This window comes from Chroicocephalus ridibundus, chromosome 7 (assembly GCF_963924245.1).
Source record: "Chroicocephalus ridibundus chromosome 7, bChrRid1.1, whole genome shotgun sequence".
Classification (NCBI taxonomy): domain Eukaryota; kingdom Metazoa; phylum Chordata; class Aves; order Charadriiformes; family Laridae; genus Chroicocephalus; species Chroicocephalus ridibundus.
The window spans coordinates 29,715,929-29,742,646 of NC_086290.1; the positions used below are offsets into that span (position 1 = coordinate 29,715,929).

Below are 26,718 nucleotides of genomic sequence, written 5' to 3' on the forward strand. Positions count from 1 at the left end.
CCTCCGGCAGGGGAACACCAACCCCAGTTACACTTTGTGTGGTGTTTTCTCCACTGTCCTCTGCCCAGCGGGAAGAGCTGTGCTCAGCGGGAAGCCTCGGTGATGTCTTAGGCCTGCTTGTTTTCAGACCCCTGTGGACGTGTGTCAGGAGAGGCAAATGACCAACTGCGAGACCACCGTGGTCCAACCACCCGGCCTTGGCAGCCTCTCTCCACCACCAGCCCCGCCGAGGCGAGAGCAGCTCCTAGAGCTGCAGGGAAAGGTCCTGTGAGGAAATGGACCCCCTTGCTGTCTTTTATCCATGGAGACCTGCGAGGCATCTTCGGACAGGGCTGAGGGCACAGGCTGGAGAGCCTGTGGCGGGCTCTGCTCAGCAGCCAAGTCTCACCACTCCCCTCCTCCACCCTGCCACTCGAGCCTCTTTATTCCCAGAGCCCTCACCCCGCCAGGGGTTCCCTGAGGCGCCGCGGCAGGGAGCGCCCGAGCCCCCACCCCAGATGGGCGCGGCGGCCACGTCAGTCCCGGAGCCGCCCCGCCCGCCTCCGGCCCAGAGCCGGATCCCGGCACGGGCCGCCCTTCCGCCCGGCGCCGGGGTGAAGGCGCCGCCGTCCCATGCTGCTCCGCGCCTGGCCCGCTCCCTCCGCCGGCTCCCGCCGCTCTGAGTCTCCGGCTGGCTCCGCTGCCCTCCCTGCAGCCCGGTAAGAGCCGTGCCGCGCCGCTTCCTCGGGGCTCGCCCAGCACTGAGGCCGCGCCAGCGGGGAGGGACGGTGCGGCGACCCTGCTCCGGCGGCGGTCCCTCGCCGCACGCCCGTTCTCCCGCCGCAGCCCCCTGGGGCCGTTACCTCCGGCCTGGCCGCGGCGGGTGGCAGCCGGCGGCCCATCTCCGCCTCCCGCCGGCCCCCCCTTCGCTGGGGCGGGTCCCCGGGGTCGGGCCGGCTTCGTCTGCGAGGGGCGCCCGCCGCCGCCCTGCCCAGCGGCCCTCCCGCCGCCCCGCAGCGGCTGCGGGCTCGAAGCTGCCCGGTCCCGTCGGGAGACGTGTCCCGCTGCCGCACTGAAAGTAAGTTTGAAGGAAAAGCGAGCGGTACTAAAACCGCTTTTTTTTGATGTGGTGGAAGTGACCCGTGTGTGGTATCATTCAGTAGCACTTTGGCTAATTACCTCATTCACAATACACACGGTCAAGAGATGGCCTGTCAGTTGTGTGGTCTTCAGAAAGCAGGTAATTAGCTGTCAAAAAACTTAATGTTCACGTGCAATCTGCGCAAGCTGGCAATGGGGTTCTTTACTAACGTGTATTTATTGAATAAATAGGAAAATGTACTTAATTGCTTTTCTCCCCCTCTCTTCTTATAGGCTGTAACTCTTGCAAGACTTGTGACGTGAAGTAGAACAAGCACCGTTTTGAAGAGCTTCGTCATAAAATGTGGCTGTATCTCTGAACGCTGGCGGATTTGCTGGAGACTCTTCCCAAAGTCTGCTGAAATCAGAACCCGTAAACTTTCCAAAAGCTTCATAATGGAGTTCTTCCTAGCCAAAGGAGATTATAATAGATATGTGAAAAGATCTTTACTGCTACTTTTAGTATGTGTAATAGTTTTTGTGTGCACTGATCAGGACTATTATAGTTTACTCGGAGTATCCAAAGAAGCAAGTAGTAGAGAAATACGACAAGCATTCAAAAAACTGGCATTAAAGTTGCACCCTGATAAGAATCAGGTAAGTTACATCTTTAACAGGTCAAAGTTGTTGCGTTAATGGATCTTAATTTTTAAACAAAAAGTGGTTTTAATTTATCTAAAATGTTTCTCTGTTCTTGTGAAGTAAGGTAACCATCTGATAACATGGTTCAGCTCAGATTTTCTGCAGAGAAAACTGACAAAAAGAGATAGACTGATCATACATGGTTGTGTTGAATTTGGGCCATGTTAAATTGCTGTAGTAAAAAAAAAAAAAGATACAAGATCAGTTCTCAATTATATTTTTGTAAATAGATGAGAACTTACATTTACCTTGTTGGTAAACCGATGAGTCTCTCTCTTTCCGTTTAGCTTAGGAGAACTTACTGTTTCCCTAACATGAAGTCTCATCTAAACAGCAAACACCACCAGCCTGTACTGAGACATCAGTCTCCAAGTATCAAACAGGACAAATCAGAAATTCTGGAACTGCCAAGGCATAACGAGGGAGGGTAATAAGGAACTGTAGACTAACTAGAGAGAAAAGACTGGGAATGGCTCAGTCTGTGCCACCATATTTTCTGAAGTACAAAGAAATAATTTTTAAATTTTAATCAGTTTTTCCTCAAGATTTCTTGAAACTATCAGAAATTCACAGGAAATATGAGGGTCTGGATCTTTATATGTTCACCTTCACCGAGTCCCAGAAGACAGCGATGTTCCATAGGAGCTCAGGGCCCACCCACGGAGTACGTACATGGAAGCCTCTGAGGCACTCATGTTTTACAATGGATTTGAACATGACAAAGCTCAAAGAGAAAGCCAAATCTCAACAAAGTTAGAAATGCCAACTTGTAACTATTAACTACAAGGTTTGATTTCCCTGTGTTGATATTTTTCAAAACAATACCACTTTGTGTCAAATTCTGTAGTTTCCAAGTATGCGAATGCTACTAAAATACTACTAAAGATTTTTCAATATCTTATTTTCAACATTAAAAATAATATATAGAATTATAGAATGGTTCAGGTTGGAAGGGACCTTAAAGATCGTCTAGTTCCAACCCCCTGCCGTGGGCAGGGACACCTCTCACTAGACCAGGCTGCTCAAAGCCCCGTCCAGCCTGGCCTTGACCACTTCCAGGGATGGGGCATCCACAACTTCTCTGGGCAACCTGTTCCAGTGCCTCATCACCCTGACAGTAAAGAATTTCTTCCCAATACCTAATCTAAATCTACCCTCTTTCAGTTTGAAACCATTATCCCTTGTCCTATCGTTATACTCCCTGATAAAGAGTCCCTCCCCGTCCTTCCTGTAAGCCCCCTTTAGGTACTGGAGAAAACATACAGTATAGAAGATGATGCCATTACACAGATTCCATTATGGTAATTAATTTCATGTATATCTACGTAAATAAGTGAAGAACCTTTAAGAAAAAGTGTCTTTAGAATGAAACGTGTAAGCAGAAGTTAAAAGTTAAAAAGCGTTGGGAGAGCACCACAGATTTTGCTCACCACTGTTGTACTGCACCAGCTCAGAACCCAAACTGGGCTTTAAAATATGTCTGCAGATTTTTCACCATTCTAATTCCAAAGCTACCTAGAACCAGAATGCTTCTGAAATAACAAGGGGGCCTCTGTCTACACCATAAGATCAGAAGGGGTGATAAGTCTTCATTCTTGAGTATTTGGGTGTTTTTCTTCAATTGAAGAAAGAGAATTGAAAGAAGTGAGGTCAGTGGAGAATGTTACAGCCTCCTACTCATTCACTTGGTATTTCAGTTGGTACTTTTGTGAGGATGAAATGAGCAGGAGATGCATCTGGCTTCAGGAAAGGAAAACTTTACTGTAGTTTGTTTGGAGATCACTGTGTAATGCCTGCTTTCATCACAACTGTCATCTTCAGTAGGGATATAAAAATATTTCCAAATATTATTTTCTTGGCATTGTATGTACAATATGATTTATTAATTACTTACTAATTATAGTTTTTCTTACATAGAATGATCCAAATGCACATGACAATTTTTTGAAAATAAATAGAGCCTATGAAGTACTTAAAGATGAAGATCTACGGAAGAAGTATGATAAATACGGAGAGAAAGGTCTCGAAGATCAGCAGCAAGGAGGTCGTTATGAAAGCTGGCACTTTTATCGCTATGATTTTGGTAAGTTATGATGTATGTTTGTGATTTGTTTAAAACAGTCACAAGTAAATGTAATACTTGGATCTATATCAGATCTTTTTATGCATTTCTGACATATCCTCTCCAGATTTCTGCCTGCTCTGTTACTCTTCTGTAGCGGTCATTTTCTTTCTCTTGACCCAATCTTTTATTTACCCTGTTAGTGGCTACCAAAAAAATATAATAATCTGTTTACCTAGTCTTTTGTTCCTGCTGTTTATTTTTTTCAGTATTCTTTTTAACGCTTTAATGCAGGAAGACCTTTTTTCTTTAAAGTATTCTTAAGTGGATTTTGAGAGGAGATTTTCGCGCTGTCAAGCCTATTTTATATGCAGTTATACAATTAGAGATCAGTAAAGAGGTAGTAGAAAATGAAAAAATACCAACAGAATTGTACCTAAAATGATCTTGAGACAAGTTATTTAATGTTTGTCCAGACAAATTTTAGGTAGTTGTAGGGAAAGGCTGGGATGAACTGTTCTCAGAGCTACTCTAACAGGAGTAAGCTAAAATAGGGAGCTGAGGAACACGATCTGATTGATATGAAAGAAAAAGCTGAAATGAACCTCCACCTTGGCAAAATTTTTTTCTGGTGTAGTTTGATTTATGTCCCAACCTCTTAAAAAAAAAAAAAAAACAATGTCTGTGCAAATTGAAATTGAATCAAGCAGAGGTGCAACTGTCACAGGAGAATATGGAAATTACCCTAAAACTTCTTCAAATAAACAGATTTACAAAATTGTATCTGTCTGAAGTTGCTTGATTGAGAAACAATATCATTGAATGGCTATTTACCAGTTAGTTGGAGAATATCTATATTTTTGTATTTTTATATATATATATAAATATACATATTTTATACATATGGATGGGCGAGTGTATGTATTACATTATATGATCTATAAAACGTACTTTATCACCTGTAGAAATTAATTTAATTATTTATTTGCATTTAATCCTTGTATACCTCAGGTGAAATGCCATCTCACCATGTTAGGTACTGTAAAAGATCTGTAGCCATAGTAGCCTAATATAATGCTGTCTAATAGTATTTTTCATATCTCTGCACTGCTTTTCTTGTGTACTTGAAGCAGTAGACTGTCTTGTAGTGATGTTCTAGGTAGGACTGGATAGCTTTTTAGAAAAGCTGTCTTCCTTACCTTTATTCCGTGCACTTTATTCCATTGTGTACACACATTCTGTTAGTGGAAAAGCTTGTGGCTGAAACACCTTCGTGATCTAAATGGTTTAGATAACCAGAGGCTCAGAAAAGGAGTGAAAGCTTCCAGATGTTACATAGAGCTCTTCCACTGAGAGCTGAAGCTTCTTGAATTTTAAGCTGACAGCTGGTTGATATTACCTCTAATACTCTTGCCATAACAGTGGTAGTTCAAGTTCTCTGCTCACTCAGTGGCTAGCCTACTAAAACACCAAAAGAACTTTTCTGTTCTAATGTAGCTTTTGTAGCATGGAGGGCATGGGAGACTATCTTTGCCAGCTTACTAGTTCAATTTAAAGCGTACTGTTTTCTGTCTCGTGAATAAGACGATAGTTTGTTTCTTCATTTTAAAGATGGCAAAAATAAAAAGCAATTGTTTTTTTTAATAGGTATTTATGATGATGATCCTGAAATTATAACTTTGGATAGAGGAGAATTTGGTAAGTTTTAAATAAATAGCTATCTGTTTGACAATGTGGCAACTCAAAGTAACACTTTTTACATTCTGAGCTGTATATCTATAGACTTATATTACATATCTATGCAAAAAGCTGTCAGAAAATCATGTTCAGATGAGGGGGGGAAAAAAACCCAAAACAAACCGTTATCACTTCCTGGTAAATGCTGGTTAGCAAATAGATCAATATCAATAAACGGTTTAGATTAAGTTTGAAAGATATTTTGTGATATCTGTAAGAATAAATTAATTGAATTACAATTTTGTTTCTTCTAATTTATCCTTACTTGGTTTTTTTGCTGTCCTGTCTAAAAATGCACTTGATAGAAACATGCTTTCAGTGAGGACGTCATCCAGGGTTTTTTTTCCACTTTAAAAATTATAGCTAAGATACTAGAGAGAAAATTCTGTAGATTTTGTGTGATTTTTCATCTGCATTTCAAGTACAGTTTCCTTTGTACAGGCTGGATATATATGCTGAACCAGTTTTGTAAACTGTTCTAATAGCAGAACCTCATGATCTCTCCATGAGAACCTGGTCTTGCTTTGGTTAATTGATTTGCAGAATCTACACATTCCTTAGTTGGCTTGTTGTAAGGATATTTCAATATAGGCAAATATAATCTAGAAAATTCACTATAAAAATTATGTCAAAAAATGAGGAGACTGAAAGCCACGAAATTCAAGCTGATAACCTCTGTGTGTATATATTTTGTTACTGTTCTTTTGTAAGCAAAAGTATTTAATTATGTTTCCCTTGACTTTTCTAGTAATTACAGTAACTTGCAATTTTAAATTGCATTTTCACCTATGTCATGGTTCAACCCTAGCTGGCAGCTAGGACTCTGCAGCTGCTCACACAGTTCTCCCTCTTACCCCACAGGGGCAGGGAGAAGATGGAGAAAAGGAGGGGAAAGGGAAAGGAAAAAACCTCATGGGTTGACATAAAGACAGTTTAATAGAAACAATAACAGAAAAGGAAAATAACAATAATAATCATGACACAAGTTACTCTCACTGCCTGGTAAATTGGCACCGTCCTGAGCGGTGATCATGGATTCCCCTCCCCTGGCCAACCCCCATTTATATATTGAGCATGACATCTGTGGTATGGAATATTTCATTGGCCATTCCGTTGTTCTGTCTGTGCTCCTTCTCAGCTTCTATGGGAAGCTGAAAAGAGTCCTTGAACAGCATAAACATCGCTTAGCAACAATGAAGACAATACGCATTATTGACATTCCTTTCACAGCAATTACTAAGAAGTAAAACTAACTCTGTCCCAGCTGAAACCAGGATAACCTATTAGACAGGGGATTCTACATAAGAAGATTGTCTGGTGGAACCCAGAAAATACATGAAGTAATATGAGGAAATGGAAAGTTCTAGTGGGCAAAATTCTTCTAGGACTCATATTTTGTTTTTAGGGTAACCAGACTTACACTATCACACATTTCAGCTAGGTAATCTGTAGAGAGTAAATTTTTTCTTAATAGAACAGATGTTGAAAGTCCAGGATGCTGATATCCTGTGAAATACAATTTTTGTGCACTTGTCTACAACAGCGAGTATGCGCGAGTGAGGTGCGATCTTTATCCCATCTGAGTTACTGTTACTAACTGTGTCTGACATATAAATACTTAATTCAGTTCTTGAGGAAAACAATATAGTAAAAATGTACATTCTAGATATAACTACATTGTAGATGTGCATTACTTACTTAAGTTTTCTTCTTTCCATCTAGATGCTGCTGTTAACTCAGGAGAACTGTGGTTTGTGAATTTTTATTCTCCTCGATGCTCCCACTGCCATGAGTTAGCACCTACGGTATGTATAACAAGCAAATTAACTCTGAAAAGTCATTGTTTTTAATAGCATAAAACTTAATGAAGTGGATTTTTACACTGAAGCTGAAACCAAAGGCAATTCAAGATGCCAGGAATAAAATGTGCTGATTTTTCACTATATCTTCAGAGGAAAATACCCTTTTTTTTCCTCCTTTTTTCTCTAGTGGAGGGAGTTTGCAAAGGAAATGGATGGAGTAATACGCATTGGAGCTGTCAACTGTGGAGACAATAGAATGCTTTGTCGAATTAAAGGGATTAACAGTTATCCAAGTCTGTATGTTTTCAAAACTGGAATGGTGAGTGATAAAAATTCAAGCATTTTTAGAAAGACTGAAATGTGGAAGAGTATTACTTTAATACTTGTTCAATCATAGATCTTTATATCAAGATCTCCCGTTTAATATATTACTTGCTTTTAATAAATTGTTTTTCCTCTTCCTTCACCTTGGTCAAATTAATTTAGAAAGTTAACTTCAAAAATAGGTGTCTGGTTATACAGTGCTTTTTTTGAATCATTTTACTGTGCAACGTATCACTTCTGATTCGGTATGATACTGTCAGCAGTGGTGCCCTAGCAAAGCAATAAGTCTACTTGAACAGTTTCTCTTACAGTATTGTAACAGACTTTTCAAATACAAAGAATAGTCTGTTGTTTTGAGTCTATAAAGAATATGATCGTGTACCTAAAGAAAGTGGAAATTCCTTGCACAAGATTTTCTTCATGCTAGCTGCATTACGTACATCCCACTGTATAGCTGCTTGTTAAGTCATGGTGCCAAGGGTGGCATACAAATTGCACTTGAATAGTTGGGTACATCTTGACGATGATAAGATTTGAGAGGTTGAATGCAGAGATTGTGCATACACTAAATGGACTGATGCAAGCAATTTTTATTTCAATAGAAATATAATCATTGGGAGTTGGTGTTTCTAAAACTCAATTATCCTTATGTTGCTGGACTTGGAAAGAAAACATATTACAAAATTTAAGTTCTAAACTTTCCAATATGGGAAGGAGAGAACAGTTAGCATTAAGTTTTGGGGGTGGGGGGAAGGAGCAGTCCTGCAGGTGCATAAGCACGGTTATAAAAAAAACAGTAGGTACTGGGGTGGTTGTCCCTCTTTTTTTTTTAACTTTATAAATGTTATTCTCTGTCTTTTATAGCAACCAGTGAAATATTTTGGAGACAGATCAAAAGAGAGCTTAAAGAACTTTGCCATGCAATATGTTACAAGCACAGTCACTGAGTTATGGGCAGGTAATGTTCACATATTTTGGTTGGAGTATTGTTCTTGAAATTGCTTTTACAATATAACACATGGCAGAAACTATGTGTGCAACTGAATCCGTCACCTTTTGCCAAGTATTACTTTTGTGATTAAAAATAGTTTTTGTAATTTGCTAACGTAAATATAGAACCTTCTTGTCTCATAGTCACTTTTAACTAGTCACGAACTGATGCAAATTGTTTCACTCTTAGGAAATTTTGTTAATGCCATTGAAACTTCATTTGCGTCTGGCATTGGTTGGCTGATCACCTTCTGTGCTGAACGTGGGGGTAGGTGTATTAAATACTTTTCAAATAAGGCAAACAGAAAAAAGCACCTTTTGCCGATAGTGGCATAATCCCTTTTGCTTCTAATACAAAGTTGTACAACATCTTAGATGATCACAGTATTTGGACTGTGGGTCATTTAAGCTCCATTTTAGAGGCAGCTTGACAAAAAGGACATTAATAGAAACATTACGCTATTGTGCTTTTGTAATGTCACGTGGGTCGTTACAGCAGCACTCAAGTGTAACCCCTCAGGAAGGGAACTGGCAGAAAAGGCCTCTGACTGCAGTTTCCAGCTCAAGCGCAAACGACAGATATTGCACAGGTGTGTGCTGGCTTGTCATGGTGCTCAGTAGAAGAAAGGATGTATCTCCCCATTAAACCACCAATACTCAAAAATTAGCCGAATATTTTCTCTTAAGTTAGGTTTGGACATAGTAAGTGGGTCTTATGGCTGATGTCATGCCAGAGTTTAGATTTGCATTTTTTTTTTGTAGCTGTTTGTCACTGACTTTCTTGTGACCAGTATTGGATACGGTATATGAGAAAGTTGCTTTGGTTAGCTGGTAGAGCTAAGTAAATGCACTGCACCTTTGACAAATAAAGATTTCTCGGTCTTATGAAGAGACCTTTGCTCTGTGAACCAAATAACTGGAGCTGCAGTCTTGGATTTACTTTTGTAAATAGCTTGATTTCAAGTTGTAGTCCTTTTGTTATTAAGTTTTCAACTTTTGTCCAATTAAAGTGAGGCTGATGCATCATCTTATTTCAGAAAAAAATCTGCATCAGAAGGTAAATATTCAAAGTCTGGATAGGTAATTAGAGCATACGATGTATTTATTATAGTGAGTTATTATTTGAATCACAGAAAATCTATATTTCCATTGAAATCTCATTCCAAGACAGTATGTAGATACTTCTTGGGTTGGGTTTTGGGGTTTGTTTGTGGTTTTTTGGGGTTTTTTTGAAACATTGGTTAAGAAGAAATTCTAAAGGTCAGTGTTAGTATAGCAAATAAAATATTAAAACTTTTAAAATGAGGATTCTGTGTTGATGAAGCAAGAGAATGTTATTCATGTTATTTTGAACTTAGTGTGGACAACCATCATGTGCTGATTACTAGATGTTACAGCTTCAAGTCACTGAAATGACAGACAAATAGCCAGGAAGCATGCCTTTTGAAATGGTTACATTTGTAGGGAGGAAAGGGGTCATTCTAAACAAAGAGTAGGTTTAGTGCATTAATAATTTGAAGTTTTATGTTTGTAAATAAATCATTTTTATTTTGCAGATTGCTTGAGTTACCAAACACGCCTTAAGCTAGCTGGCATGTTGGTAAGCAGCATTTCACTTTGAAGGCATTACCTGTTACAGTTAAAACAAAATAACAGAAATGAAAATGTGAAGTTGTAGCCAAAGCTCTGACTGAGTTTACAGTAACCAAGATTTTGCCCATTAACTTTCAAATGAGTGAAATATTTTTGACTTAGTAGCTATTGGAATAACATTAATTTTTTAAAGAATTTTATAAAATATGAATTAATGTTAACTAGTGAATTACATTGTGGTCTCCTTCCATTTTCTAAATGTTGTATATAATTGCTTGTGTTGGGATTTTCAAAAGCACTTCTGAACCTGAGATTAAAAAATACTCTTTTTTTTTTGTGTGTGTGTGTTTGTTGTTTTGTGGTTGTTTGTTTTTTATTACAGGAAGGTCTTGTTAATGTAGGCTGGATGGACTGTGGCACCCAGGGTGAGCTTTGTGATAATTTAGATATCTCATCTAGCACTACAGCATACTTTCCACCTGGAGCCACCATAAATAACAAAGAGAAAGGAGGTGTTTTGGTACGAGTTGTTTCTCAACCGTTCTGTATTTAGATAAAATAAGGTGCTGACAGTGACAAAGGAATGTATAAATAATTTCCAGATTGGTTATATACAACTGAAAACACGCTTTTTTGCCTTTTTTTTTTTTTTTTTCCCCAAGCTTGTATGCCCTGGTATGAGTTTTTATTCCTCCCAGCAGCTAAGGCAGTGGTCCCTGGAAGCGGTCCTCAGTGTTGTGGGAGAGTGAACAGGAGCAGGCTGCAGTAGCAGCACCTGGAGCTCTGCCCAGCCACCTCCTCAGGAGCCTCCCTCAGCCACTGTGGGAATCCGGGGGTGGGATGTGCACTCTCACCGGCCCAAGAGCTGGTTCTGAAGCTGCTACCCAGCTGTCCTGGGCAAGCTTGGGAGATTTGCCACATGCCCCCAGTTTTTATTCCACAAGGAACATGCCCCACATATCACAAGTTTAGGAAATGCTGCTCTGAACAGAGTACCTGCCTACTTTCAATCTTGTAACTTATCAGCTCTGAGTTACAGATTCATATTACTTCCTAAATTTAAAGAATTACTAAAACTTAAGTATCTGTATCGTGCAATTAAGGAAGGCTGTAAAAGTTGATTGGAAATATTGTAAACTTGATTAGAAAATTTGGTTTGAAATTTGAATTTGAGACAAAATACAATATATTGAGTTTAATATTGTGGGAAAACAAGCTAAAAAGCAGTATTCTTAGAGTGGTATTTGTGAAACTATATGTATGAAAAAGAAGTTGATCAAATAACATACTATTAACTGTACTCTTCAGTTGATGGAAAGGAACAAATCGGAATAATTTTCCTGACACTGAGTAGTAATCATCAACAATCAGGTTGATGTTTGTAATGCCTTATAATAAACGTAGTTAACTTTCCTTCCTAGTTTCTTAACTCCTTGGATGCCAGGGAAATATATCAGGAAGTAATGCAGCATCTGCCAGACTTTGAAATAGTCTCTGCAGCATCATTAGAGGTAATTTTTAAAAAATATGTTAATATTCCTTTCGATAATGTATTTCTATAGGTTTTTATCATTACTTTTCATATTTTTCAAATCCTGTTGATACAACAGCCTAGTATTTATTTAACTCAAAATGCCTTTTTTTTAAAAAAAAAAAGAAGCCAAAATTATTTAACATTGTTTGTCTACATTTACTTTTGCTGTTTAGCAAAACATGCTGAGCATGTATTTAATAGGAAAAAACACAGAAATTGCCATTGCAACTCACTCTGCAACTGATTTTCTAGTTATTTTTTAAATCGACTACATTTTAGAGACTTCTATTTTAAATTTGTCAGTGGTGTAAGAAAGAAAACAAGACTTCTTAATCCATGATAAGTTATGTAGGAACTGAAATTAGAAATCATAAAAGTTTCTCGTGTCTTGGAGAAAAAAAAAAAGGAAACCTTTTTTCACACTTGTAGCAGCACTTAGCAGTTTGATCTGCAATAGGAAACACATGGAAACAAAAGTATAGAGGTTAGCATGTAGCCAGCTTGTTTCAGGGGTTTTTTTCTCTCTTCTGGTTATGCAGAAAAATGAAGTTTACTAGAAGGACTACATGAAAGGATTTGTTGAGTGGAGGAGGTCACTCAGAGATCAGATGAATAATTGGGCATTTGCATTTACAAAAGATAAAACGAATTTTTAAGTTGGGAATAATATATTTTTTTCCTCTGTTTATGTTGTGGTTTGTTGGGTTTTTTTTCCCTTTGTTTAAAGGACCGTCTGGCTCATCACCGATGGCTGCTTTTCTTCCAGTTTGGGGAGAGCGATAAATCAAATGTACAGGAATTTAAGAAACTTAAATTTTTACTTAAGGATGAACATATTCAGGTAAGACTGCTCACTCACCTAGTGTTAAATACCATTTACATTCAGAGAACAAGTCAGGATGTTTTTCATCATTATTAGTTGTTACTACTACCTGCTACCTGGTACTGAAAGAGATACACTATCAGATGTTAGCTCTGTAGTAAAGCTTTTAATTCAAAGCAAGCAATGAAGTTTCTCATCTGGTTTGAGTGGTTTAAAAGTAGTTAGGAAAGATTGTCTTTTAAATCTTCTCTCTCGTGGGAAATGTCGCTGCAGATCCCGTTCAGTTAACAATTAAAAGTTAACACTTCCACATCAAATTGATGTATGTGAAACTGTATTTTAATTACTCGGAAAACCCTATAATTATCTTGAAATTTTTCTTAATAAAAGGAAACTAAATTTAAACTTTGTACTAAAGACATAGGGATCGTGTTATTCTATAAGGTATGTATTTTAAAAAAAAATTGTTGCATCGACTAGAAGAACTTCAATGTCACGTTTATTTTAGGTGTCTTTTTGCTTCCTTGCCATTTTGTTTGGGGGGAGGGGGGAGGCAGAAAAAGAGGATTCTTTAAGACTTTATTCCCTGTTTCGGTCTTTAAATTAAAAATTAGCAAACAACCTAATATATCTGTTCTAGTAGTTTTCCTTGAACACCATAGTTACAAGACTGTCTTAAGACCTCTGTTGTTTTTAAAAGGCTACTTCTTTTCTATATTTTATCCTTTTTTTAATGAATCTATCCTAACTCTTAACTGCCTTTCAAAATATGTTAACATATATACATTAGGATGGCTTAATTAAAATGGCACTGTCTGTTAAATAGGTTGGCAAGTTTGACTGTCTTTCCTCACCAACGATCTGCAACAAACTGTATGTCTATCAGCCTTGTTTAGCAGTCTTCAAAGGAAAGGGCACTGGAGATTATGAAATTCATCACGGTAAGGGAAACTCTGGCAAGTTTAAATCATTACATAATCACTTTGAGAGGACACTATCTTTGGCAAACTGCATTTGTTTTCCCAAAAGAAGAGTTTTGTAATTTTAGTACTGTTTTTTTTTTTTTTTCTCTGACCTTACAGTAGCCTTGCACAAACTTATTTCCTTTGTTTTTTCCTTTTTTCACGGGTAAGCAGTCATCAGATGCCAAGAGATGTATTTTGTTTTTACTGTTCTGTCTATGTCAATGTCATTTACATAATTACATACAAATTAAACCTCTGAAGCTGATCAGGACTGCTTCTCCTTTGGGTAGGATAACCGAAGAATGCTGTAAGGCACACCCTTCATAGAGGCTTAACGTCCTAGTTATTACAGTGCTGCCAACTTGAGAAACTTAGATTTGATTTCATGTGTCACTGCACTAAAATTAATCCCATGTTCTCTTGACATCTATTCAAGAAAATCTATATTGAGACTTTTACCACTTACTTTCATTTCCAAAGTAGCAGTTTCCTTACAGGAAGGGTTGGAACTATGTTACTGTGTACCACTGAAAGGCTTCAAAAACGCTGAAGAATGGAGCCTGAAGCAAAACTGTAGCTTGTGGCAATAGGTGTAGCTTTATCCAGAATGCAGCACAAGACAATTATGCAGGATGAGGTTCTCATTTTTGAGCCTCTGAAGTATTAGAAACAGCTTACTAGAATTCATTCAGAACCTCAGTACTGTAATAAAGAAGAAAGGAGAAAAGTTTTTCACCGCTTACAAAACATTAGTCATATCTAAGGGGGAATAGCCTCTAAAATTTCCACTCCTGCAGAGAAGCCAAGAAAGGGTCGTATACGTAGAGCGTTCTTAGATCTTTTTATAATGGCATAGATTACAAATAGTGTGAGAGAAATACATTGGGCTGTAGTACATACATTCTTTTCTGAATGGTTTGGTTTACTATTTACAAAATAGATGGCATCTGGAATGTTTGCCAATAGTCATCTCACTCTATTATTTATAACAATACAATACTTCAAAGAATCAGGGGGTTTTATATGCTATGTTGGAGGGCTTCAACAGTTTAAAATCTAAGAACAGTAATAAATCTTAAGTTATTGTGCAGTGACTTCAGATTTAATTACCCTGGAGTTCTTATTCTCAGTTCATTTCAAGACAAAACTCTCGTTTCTGCTAACAAATATGTACATGAAGGGTATGAAGAGAACTTCAGTTACACCTAAAAAGCTGTGATTTATCAATGTCATTTATTTTGCTTGAAGTCTTTACTGTGTCAATACCATTGCCAAGGCAAGTGTATCTAGAATAGTAATTTTTTAATTCCAACAAACACTACTAAGATGGTAAAACAGCCAGTAGTCCTGTCACCAAAAAAAAAATAAATAATTCATTTGGCTAATATTAGGTAAATATCCAGTTTAATATTTAGCCAAATGTCAACTATCACCTAGAGTATGTCTTACCTATGTAGGTTTGGACAGTTCAACATTATCTTTCTGAGAAAAAGCGAGACGGTACCGGTTCAATTTATTTAAGCAGGCTGTGTTTAAAGATCAGTCAAGGGAACAGAAGGACTCCTGTTGCTGTCACTGAGTTTTTTAATGAGATCTCTCATAGGGAAAAATAAAGTTTCCTTTCTACATCGTTCTTTGAAGGAAAGAAGATCTTATATGACGTTGTTGCATTTGCCAAAGAAAGCGTCAACTCTCATGTTATCACACTGGGACCTCAGAATTTTCCTGACAAAGAAAAGGAACCATGGCTTGTGGATTTCTTTGCACCGGTAAATATTTAATATCTGTATTTCCCTTCTGCTAAAATCTGTTATGTAATTATATAACGAAATACCAGCAGTATCTTGAAAGTGTCCTTCAGCATCACGAGATGGTATTGTAATTTCCCATTCCTTGGCAGCGCTAGTTCCTAGACTGCGTGGGTTTTGTGTTTAGTGGAGTCTGTTGTCAAAGCAGCATATTATTCATCTCAAACAGTTTATGCTCTTCTGAGAGCCAACTGTGGGGAAAGCGATTGCGCTTATTTGCGTCTTGTTTTCTAGTGGTGTCCTCCTTGTCGAGCTTTGTTACCAGAGCTGAGAAAAGCATCAAAACATCTTTATGGTCAGCTGAAATTTGGAACGCTAGACTGTACTGTCCATGAAGGGCTTTGCAACACGGTAAGCTGCAGAAACTAAAAAAAAAAAAAAAAAAAACCAAAACCAAAAACCTCCAAAAAACTTTCAAAGAATATTGTTTTCTTCTAGCTGGGGGTAGGGGGATTGGGGCAGACAATATTACTTTCTTAAATGGTAGTAAACCAAACGGGACGTTTGTATCGTAATTTTTTTCGAAGGAGCAAACTATGTGATCGCTACAGATAATATACTAATGCTACTAATGCAAAATACAGGTCACATTTTGCTCTGATTTCATAGTGTTATTGGAAGACTCTGAAGTGTCAGAATTTAATAATTCCTGGATTTTTTTAAGAGGAAAAAAAAGAATTAAAGCAGACTCGGAAAGTTTTTTCTAGTGAGTATATAAATACATACATGCATTCTTTTTGCTCTTTACATGAGAGGATAAGAAACAGTAAACATTTTAAAATACAAGTTTTATATTGATATAACACTTTTTGAAGACGCCTGCAAAACCACTTCTAATTCAGTTCACCCTGACTGACTTGTTTTTTTGTTTCGTAGTACTTAAGTGCAGGATCAATTTCAAAGTAAAAGAAAGTTTATTACTTATGAGTTTACGTTTACTTAAAGATATTGCAAGGGAATGAAAAATATTTTTTATTTTATTTTTTTAAATCTTCCTTAATTTTCCATGTTTAAATTTGCTTAACTTCTGCTTCAATAAATCTATCATGGTAGAAATTATTGACATTACTTTTCCCAAATTCCAGAAAATAGTACATTTTGACAGCTTTCCTGCAGCTGCACATTTTATTGTTCACAAGAGCTTTTTATGTTAGAATGTTTGTATTATCTTTAACATGTGAGTGTCTTAAAACACATGAAAAATGAGGAGAAAAAACCACCAAGCTTTCTAAAGTTTTATTTAGATGTGTTTATACACTGAAGAATTCAAATCATGGAAGCATCTGTGTTCAATATTGAACAATACCGCTACTGATACAGTACAAGTGTTTTCACCTGAAGACTGGAAATAGCTTTAAAGTTAAGGCTTAGAAGGCCCGTGGATTAATTCCTGCATTTGTGGAGCATGGCGAAAGAACTCCTGGCTGCTTTTTAAATTCAGAACAAACTATGCCATCTCTGAATACAGCTGGCATCTTTTCTGTACTGATTTGTAATGGTTTCCAGCTCCCACCTGCATGTACGTCTGAGCAGTTGCACTGTACAAACCGGATAGGTAGCAGGGCTGAGCCACCAATGCTCACGGCAGTTAAAGGAAGGTACAAGAAACCTAGTAATTCCTTGCCATTTCTTATTGTCTGTTTTGTTAGCATAACATTCGAGCTTATCCAACGACAGTTGTGTTCAACCAGTCTGATGTTCACGAATATGAAGGACATCACTCTGCTGAGCAGATCTTGGAGTTTATAGAGGTATGTAAATTATAATCCTTGTTGCAGTCGTGCTCTGTACACAGCTCACCCACAAACATGTTCTTTAGTTGGAAAAGTCTAATATTTTAATTATTTTTTTTTTTTAAATTAATTAGACTAGTAAGATAAAGAGCGCAAAAACTTCGGGCAAGTAAAGTGATGCAGCAGCTGTCAGTCAGGGACTTGACGCCTAATGGATTAATTTCCCTACTCTGTCACGTAATTTCTTTGAGGTCATGAACAAATAACTTAAGATCCCTCCCAATCTGAAAAGTGATAGTAAGGATTTCTATCTCATAGAGAGGATAAAGGAATTAAAAGTTTGAAGTGCTGTAATATTAAGGCAAAAATGCCTTATATACACACCTTGACATAGGAGGAGGTTCATGTTTTTGTCAGCTTGCTGCCCTCCATGCTTTTCAGCCATTTCTAGGACTTCCTTAACTCACAGAACTGCAAATCATGTAACAACGTTAATCATCATTGATACTTATCATTGTTGCTGCCAGAATTCTGGCATCCATCTTTCCTCCGGCATTCAGGTTCTCTCCCTGCTAGATGCGCAGGCTGTTTTCCACTCTTTGAAGAAGCTTTCTCCAGGCAGCCCAGAAAAAGCAGGTTTAAGAGCACACATGCAGGAACAGGTGGAGATCAGTTTTTTGCAGTTGATACTCAGAGGCCCCTAGTGCACCATATGTATTCTTCTGCGTCCCAGCCTAAATAGCGTTGCTGAGTCTCATAATGCCTGGTCTTGCCAGGTAAGCTGGATTTTTTGCCTTTTGCTTCCCTTTATGGAGAGGAGATAGAAAACCTCCCTTTGCATCCTGGCTCTTCTCAGCAAATCAGGCATATGATTGTTAGGCTGAAGGGATGACTTCTGATGCTTCCATGCCTTTCGGTGGTGTGAAGTCTTCCCTACCACAGCAGCAAGCAAACTGCACTCAAAGAGGGGCATTCTCAGACTTTGGTACAGTCTGTTCATATGTGGTGGTGCTAGATAAGGGATACCTGATTGTTGCAGAGTATATATCTATAAACTGTCTTTACTTTAGGATCTTAGGAATCCATCGGTGGTTTCCCTAACACCGGAGACATTTGTTGAATTAGTTCAGAGAAGAAAACGAGAGGAAATCTGGATGGTTGACTTCTATGCTCCGTGGTGTGGACCTTGTCAGGCTTTAATGCCAGAATGGAAAAAAATGGCCAGGGTAAATGACATTCAAATGTTTTTTTCTGCTTTTGTGTCCCGTTCTGTGGAATTATTCAGATGGTACAACTGCTGTCATAAAGATTTGTCAGCTGAGAAAGTCTAGTGATTAATATTGTGGGCTAAACAGGGAATTCCTACCTGACAGTTTTATATTGTTTCAAATACAAAGTTTTTGTTTGGGGTTGTTTTTGTTTTGTTTTGTTTTTTTTAAAAAAGGTTGATTACATGGATACTGTAATCCAGTTTTTCCTGTTGATACATGTGTTTTCCAACTTTAGAGTAACTAACTTTCCTTGATGCTTAGTGTTTTATATAGACAACAGCTCTGCATTTGTTTAAAACAAAGTATGAAAAAGATTTATCCATAAATTAGATAAGAATTGGTTGAAATAATTTGCCACTTTGTTTTCAGTATTCTTTATGATCACTAGTCATCTTAAAGATAGCACTTAGAACTCGGAGAAAATCTGACTTGACGTTAAGATTAAAGGAGTTCAATCTTACCCATTTTAATTACTTCCTATATTAGGAATATATTTTTTTCTGACATCTTTTCTTCACTGAAAGTAAATAAATGTTAAATACCATCCACTTCAAAGCTGATTGTCAGCTGAATTACATGTATTTCAATATGGAATTGTTGGGATTGGGGATGATATTTTTGTTTTGCAAGGTCATTACAGTGTTTCCTCACTTGCAAAGGTAATATTACTTTGCTGACAACCATCTGGGTTTTCCTGGACGAGTTTCCAGGAATTTGAACTAGAAATTTGGGGGGGGGGGGGGGAATAGGGCTTTAGAAACATGTCTGTGACTTTCAGACATTTAGAACTCACCTAGGCTAGGAGTTCTAGCCAGGATTCTGTATTCTGATCAAATGTCTGTGAAGTATTATTAGCTTTCTGGTGCACATTCAGTAATCATCAGCTTCCCTGCCCACGCCCGGTGGTTTTGGGCATTTGCAACAAATACAGTGTGTTCAAGATGCAGGCCAACCGTGCGACTGATAGCCATCCGCACTGTGCCCGCATCTGTCTTAATTACTGAGCCTGTGATAGGAAACATGGTAATGTGCTAGTCCTTATACTAAATAACCACCCTGATATGTGCCTTTGAGGCAAGGTAGGTGTCTCATGAGTCACGTGCACGCAGTTTATACAAAAATATATGTGCATGATGGGAACGTACCTGGCTGGCTGGCTCCCATTAGATACCATAGAGCCATTTACAGGAAAGAGAGATTTGTGATAATCTTGGGTTTTTTCCCCAACTAAGTGATTAAGTCTTAAATTGAAGTATTGCTGAAATTGTAGTATTATTGCTTAGCATATTTGATTGTAGGTTTTCTTCTTTTTTTCAGATGGTAAATGGATTAATCAGCGTAGGCAGTGTGGATTGTCAAAAATATTATTCTTTCTGTCACCAAGAAAGTGTCCGGGGATATCCTGAAATAAGACTCTTTCCTCAAAAATCAAACACAGCTCATCAATATTAGTAAGTAGTTTACTTCAGTTTGGGAAATGTTAGATGATGTGGAACAAGATGAATATACATCTTCTGTTGAAAATGTTCATCACCACTATTTTAAAATAGGCTGTTACGATATTACTGTCCTACATGTTATTGCCTTTGTTACTTCAAACTAGTGCTATTTTGTTTTGTCGTTTCACTTCAGTAATTTCAACTGAGACTGCCTCAGGAATCTTAACTTGTATTTCTTTTTCTTTATCAATTGCCAATTTTCTAACGTCAATTGCCGGTTAAAGTAGATGATTTAAATCATATAATATAAAAATACTATTAGGCCTAATTGATTGTAGCTTTATCTTTAGAGAACAGAGTGATGTAGCCATCTGATCATCCTCGCTGCCAACGGGCTGTTAGCACCATTGCAAAAATTTTCTGTCATATATCTAGCCATCCCATTCATTGTATCATTAGTGTGCGAACATTAATCATTAATAAAACAACAAAAAAAAATTCTATGGGAAGTGAAATCTGGCAAAAACCAAACAGCCTGTCCCCTCCATTTCACAGTACTGTGTGAAGATCCAGGGATTTTTAGGAAGCACATGCGTATTTAAATAGATAGATAACAGTCTGAAATAGCAGATGTGTTGCTCCATTATTTTACAAATTGGAAAGTTCTATTAAATGCTGGCAGATAATAAACGGTACGCACTACAATGAAGAGGCATTAATAGCAAACTTCAGTAGCTTTCATCATTGGACCACTTGCTTTTATTTAGTTCTTCTAGATAAAGTTTCTCTTAAACGCACAATTACTTTTTTTCTTGTTGTAAACAACTAAGTTGGTGAATATAACTGTTAAGTACCAAATTACTTATAATTACTTAATTATAAGTCAGCTATTTCCTGCAAAAATAAGGAAATTTGTCTCTTCAAATAAAGATCACCAGAAACTATCAAGTCAGATTTTGACCAGGTAACTCTATTGAAAAAGACTTTGTTATAATGTTTTAGGTTAGTGGATATGAATCCTGAATTAATCTTTTCTTCTAACCCGTCACTGGAATTTCAGAACTATGCAATGCCCTGAAAGTCCAAATAATAAATCCTTGTCCAAGTAACCATTTTGTCTGTATTTCCTACTGTCAAATTGAGGGAAACTTACATAATTCATAGTTGTTTTATTGTAAGGAATGAACATCAATTAGAAAATGTATTAAGATATTTCAATTTAATTCTCACGTTTCTTAGAGCCTGCAATTTTATCTGGAGTTATTAACAGAGATCCTTTATTCAAAATAGTTCTAGCTCTCAAAGCTTACGTGCTCCAAATCAAGTTTCTTACTCTCTTGACGCAGAATTCTTCTCTTCATCTTCTAGTCCTTAAATCTGTATCTTTGAATTTTATTAATGAAACTTTATTTATGCAGATTTGAAAGCAAGGTAGAAATATGTCATAAAAGATATGCATTTAAGTTCATTATTTCATCATTTCCAGTCTACAGAGTATGGGTTTTTTTAAATGTAATTGAAACTGCTGTGCAACCGGATTTTTGTTTTCTTCTCCATCTTTTTATAGTAGCTACAATGGATGGCACAGGGATTCATATTCACTGAGAGGCTGGGCATTGGGGTAAGTTACTGCATTAAACTTTGTTTAGGGACAGATATGTGTATTGCTTAATTTACGATGTTAAATTTTCCACATCTTTTAACTCAAGCTTTAAAAATGTGGAGAAATAGTGTACTCCTTACTGTCCACCCATTTCCTGAAGACCATATTGTTACTTTGTCTACCACTTCTGAAAAGTGATTTTCTTATCGTACAAAGTGTAAAGTAGGGATTTTCAGACTCCTAATGTTCTCAATTTCGGAATTTTTTCTTGTGCTTAAATGGAATTTAGATATGTTTAGAGTTTTGAATGGATTATGACTGTTATTCTTCCTTTTTGCAGCTATTTACCACAAGTGTCTGTTGACCTGACTCCTCAAAGTTTCACAGAAAAGGTTCTGAACGGAAAAGATCACTGGGTCATTGATTTTTATGCTCCTTGGTGTGGACCTTGCCAGAATTTTGCTCCTGAATTTGAGATCCTTGCGAGGGTAGGTTTTTAACTGTATTAGCAGATTGTTATAATGGTTACGATATAATTCATCAGCACTTTATTTCTTAGCAATCATCTAAAAATTGCATACTTGAAATGATCCTCCTTCTCATGGAAAGTCCACGCCTTTAGGTGGTCTCTTGCCCATGCACACACACACAGACCCTCTACTGAGACAAATTTCAGCTTACGATGGGGTGACCTTTGGAACTGTGATGTGCTTTGCCCTGAGTTCAAGCAGAAGTGCTCCGCTGAACATGTAGCGACTTCTGATACAAGATTAGCAGTCGGAGAAGCGAGCACGCAACTACTCTGAGATATTTAAAAGATTCGAGCAACATTTTTCATTTATTTTTTAGCTGCACTGCTGCCTTATTCACGATATTTGCTTACAGTCATCCATGGAAACTTGAAGTTTGTTTCTAATAAACATTTATTTTCAGACTGTTAAAGGAAAAATAAAAGCTGGAAAAATAGACTGTCAGGCGTATGGTCAGACCTGTCAAACTGCTGATATCAGAGCCTACCCTACGGTTAAGTTTTACCCCTACCAAGGAACAAAGGTAACTTGTCTCCTTTGTGTATGCTGGTGAGTGGGTACTGTTAGATGTATTTCATTTCACGTTAAGACTTCAGAGACTATTTCTGCGACACATTGAAGTGCATTATTTAGATACTCCGGAGATACAATAATCAAATTCAGTAATATTTAAAATAGTAGGACAATGATACACTAATAATGTCTTATTAAAAAATAATAAATTGTAAATTAATAGAGCAGTGACTAAAATGTGGGCTTAACCAGAAGCAGGGTTTAATTTTGCAGGAGTCTCATGTGACCTTATGTGACCTTATGAGGAACGACTGAGGGAGCTGGGGTTGTTTAGCCTGGAGAAGAGGAGGCTGAGGGGAGACCTTATCACCCTCTACAACTACCTGAAAGGAGGTTGTAGAGAGATGGGGGCTGACCTCTTCTCCCTGGTGACAAGTGATAGGACGAGGGGAAACGGGTTCAAGTTACGTCAGGGGAGGTTTAGATTAGATATTAGGAGACATTTTTTCACTGAAAGGGTTATTAAACATTGGAATAGGCTGCCCAGGGAGGTGGTGGATTCACCATCTCTGGAGGTGTTTAAAAAAAGGGTAGATGGGGCACTGAGGGACATGGTTTAGAAGTGGCTCTTGTCAGGGTAGGTTAAAGGTTGGACTCGATGATCTTAAAGGTCCCTTCCAACCTCAACAATTCTATGATTCTATGACAAAGTGTTTTTCAACCTTTACCAATTCCACCACCAGCTACCAAAGCAGGCGAAATATCTCTAAATGAAACGTGGACAACTTCATTTTGGCTAAGGAGAAATGTTCTCTCAGTGTAATCACAGCATTTCATTATAATTTCGAGTTAAATTATGTATTCTAAGATAGAAAATTGATTACAAATATTTAGTTCTGTCTCAAAAACAAACCTTACCAAACCATTTCAATTATCAATGTGACTGTTGAGATGTACATTTCCTACTAATAGATTAGTAGTAATAAATTAAAAAATTTAAAAGTATACAGATGTTTCTAGGAAGTTGCCTTTATTCTTGTAAAACTATTAAATTTCAATAGCATTATAGTAATTGTTTTAAATACATAAATGCTGATGAGAACTATCAGAATGCATTGAATACTTTAAGTCAGTTCTTTTAACTGTACTTTCCTTTTCTAACTGAATCTCTTATGGGAAGTTCTAGAAATCCTTCCTCACGCAATCCCCTCAAATTCAATGAGACTTTTCCGTGGCAAAGAGTAAAGGCTTTTCAGGTCCCAAAAGCAGTGACCCACGCTCACCGATTTCATGAATGTAGATTACGAAGTGGCAGACTTTTTAATGGCCGTCTACATTACGTAGCTGAATGAATGTGAGAAAACTACAATTATTTTAGGTTTCTTTAAGGATCAAGACAAAATGTTTGTAGTTCAACAAAATTTGTGTAGTTTTGAAAAGTAGTAGCTAAGAGTGGTTCTTACTATAAAGACAATTAGCATTGTTTAAATGGAGACAGAAATATCTCTATGAATCATAAATCAACCTACCAGAGCCATTGTCTTTGTCTCTGCATTCCTCTTGAATTTTAGCTGAAAGTAAGCAGATTTTCTGTTCAGTGTAGAGCATGGGTAATATGTTACACAATTATTTAATTTTTATTTTTTTTTTTCAGAAAAGCGTTCTTGGCGAATATATAGACAGCAGAGACGCAAAAGGTATTGCTGACCTTCTGAATGAAAAATTAGAAGCAATTCAAAATAAAGGAAAAAGAAAAAAATCTAGAGATAAGGTAAGTATACTTATTGTGGGGCCTTTTGCAGAAGACTTAGTATTGTAAAGAATAGCCCTTTAAAATGATTGTAGTATTTGCTCTTTGTCTGTGAGGTATTAAATGCTGTCGCTTCAAATAGTACAAGACACACTTTACTTCCAGTCTTCTTTTGGTTACTGTTATTTGTTCAGGCTCAGTTCTCCAAGCCCACAGCCGTTGCAGAGAGTACTGCAGTTGCAACATCAGTTAGGGCAAGACTTTGCAGAATTTGTAGATATCCGTGGGGCAGCTGCGTTCAAGATAGATGGTTGAGATGCACTCTGTCCTTAAGTGTAATCCTTTGACTGGATTTAGCAAACAGGCACCAAATTAAAGGCTGACTAGTGCAAGATTGGGAGTGACATTTTAACTTAGAAAGAAGATACTAAAACACAACTGTTAGCTACCACCCCAAATTTTATTTAAGAAATGTTTGTCCAGAGAAAAAACAACATAATAATCTTGATTTTTATTTGTACTTTCAGAATAGCTTAATTGTTTATTTTCTTGTCACTAGGATGAACTCTGAGTGGTACTGGAGGTAGATATGATTCAAAATATTCTGAAGCTGTGAATATAGAAGACACCACGAGGAAAATATAAGGCTAATTACATTCAAGACAGGACAAAAGATATGAAAACTAGTTTCAGTTCACGAGCATATGTGACTGTATGAATTCTGTTCAAACTGTGGGGTTTTGGTGGAGGCATTCAGTGTTTCTGCAAACGAATTCTGCATGTCCCTCTTCTGATATACCAACTACCTTCTTGCGAACCATTGGAGTTGACAGAAATGTGGACTGTATCACTTTTGCCTACCCATTTACTAGTTCCTTATATTTTTCCGTCTCTTTTCAAACACTTTTTGAATGTGGCACTCAGCCTGTGGCTGAATATGCACTCAAACCACTCTGCAATGCAGAAACACGATGAGGGATTGTCTATTTGAAAGACAAACTGTTTCACCTGATGATTATTCTGCTTTGGGGTTGCATTATTGTCTAGTCAATTGCTAAGAAATAAAATTAAGAACGGTTAGCAGGACAGGTTTATGGAATTACATTGCTCCTGCTCTTGAGTGGACAACTATACTGTGGCACTGGTGGTGGTGCCTGGATGAACAGAACATTGTAGAGCTTCTTTGGTTGTTTTGGTTTGGTTTTATTTTCTTTTTTAAATAATCCCAAAAAAAAAATCAAGGACTTCAAACTCAGTGTTTCATTGACTTTCAAAATTTAAGCTATGCCATAGAAGCATCTGCTTATGTTATTAGGTCATAACTTCATTATTGTCTTTTTAAATATGAATGTATTCTGTGGACATATTTAAACTCTTTTGATATTACCACTTTTCCTTTCTCTGCAGACATGTTTTGGGGGGGTTGGTTTGTTTGGTTTTTTATATAATCTTTAGGCAAGCAGGAGAGCAAGTGCCTTTTTTAATTTAATAATGAACACTGTACATTGCAATGTCTCCTCATACATCTTAACAGACTTCCCCCTCTTTAGAGTAATATTTTTCATAGCTTTTCAATAGACAAGAAACGAAGACAGCAAAATGTCTGTTGCATTTAGGAGTTCAACATTGAAATGTTTCGTGTTTTCAATAAAATGCTGCTGAGAACTTGTCAGATGGACTTTTCTCCTTGCTCTCCCTGTATTTAGGTTCGGCGTGACTAGTCACTGTAGTGTGAGTATTATAAATCTGTAAATACGTTGTTATCTACAAGTAATTTATTTTATTAAGAAGGCAGCAAGAAATAAAAGGAAGAGACTCTAGTAATTTTGAGACATTCAAATGCTTTTTCCCTTATGTTCAGGGCTGCCTCTATGGCTTTGCAGTTTTGCAGTATTTTGATCTGGGAAAGAAGAGAAGGTATTGCATATATTATTTAATAAAGTAGACCTTCCCACCTCCAAATCAAACTTCAAACTCAATCACAGTAAAAAATGAAAATTTTGGTATTTTGTGGCTTTAATAGATACTCTGTTTTGGTCAAGTTTTGCACATACGTTTAACTAACTTCACTTCCCACCTCCTTCGTGGAGAATGAGGTCATGGTTACATACTGTTAAGAATCTGATCAAACATAATTAGTGTAGGCGTTTGTACAGTTTCTTCTTTATTCCTGTTATGTACAGTTTCTCTCACTTCTGCTAACAGGAACAGAGCAATAGGACCCCCCAAAAAAGTGCTTCACAGCAGTCTCCTCTGTAAGATGATGATAGTGTAAGAATTTTCTGGCTTTACTATGGCTGTACTCATACTTCAGCTTTTTGTAAAAAGTTACTTTATCACTTCCTTCCGGTTTAGTCCTTTGAAGCATATAGATAACTACTGTGAAAAGACAACACTATTATCCCCATCAACGTATCCTCTACACTCACTGACTTCATCCAGACTACTGGTTTTAAAACTCACTTAGGCTGTGAGGAAGA

The 26,718-nt window shown here is 37.4% G+C and overlaps 1 protein-coding gene across 1 annotated transcript; it reads left to right on the top strand.

The window, feature by feature from the left end:
• The first annotated feature begins 545 nt into the window (after positions 1 to 545).
• On the top strand, positions 546 to 25,910 carry DNAJC10 (DnaJ heat shock protein family (Hsp40) member C10). Its single transcript, XM_063341599.1, has 23 exons — positions 546 to 698; positions 1,354 to 1,716; positions 3,679 to 3,844; positions 5,471 to 5,521; positions 7,283 to 7,365; positions 7,550 to 7,681; positions 8,551 to 8,644; positions 8,867 to 8,944; positions 10,233 to 10,276; positions 10,652 to 10,789; positions 11,691 to 11,780; positions 12,531 to 12,644; positions 13,453 to 13,567; positions 15,233 to 15,360; positions 15,634 to 15,750; positions 17,049 to 17,150; positions 18,203 to 18,358; positions 19,721 to 19,854; positions 21,410 to 21,463; positions 21,786 to 21,933; positions 22,379 to 22,498; positions 24,143 to 24,259; positions 24,798 to 25,910. Exons 2-23 carry the CDS (start codon positions 1,516 to 1,518, stop codon positions 24,807 to 24,809), a joined length of 2,394 nt encoding a protein of 797 aa, XP_063197669.1. The 5' UTR covers positions 546 to 698; positions 1,354 to 1,515; the 3' UTR covers positions 24,810 to 25,910.
• The last annotated feature ends 808 nt before the right edge of the window (positions 25,911 to 26,718 follow it).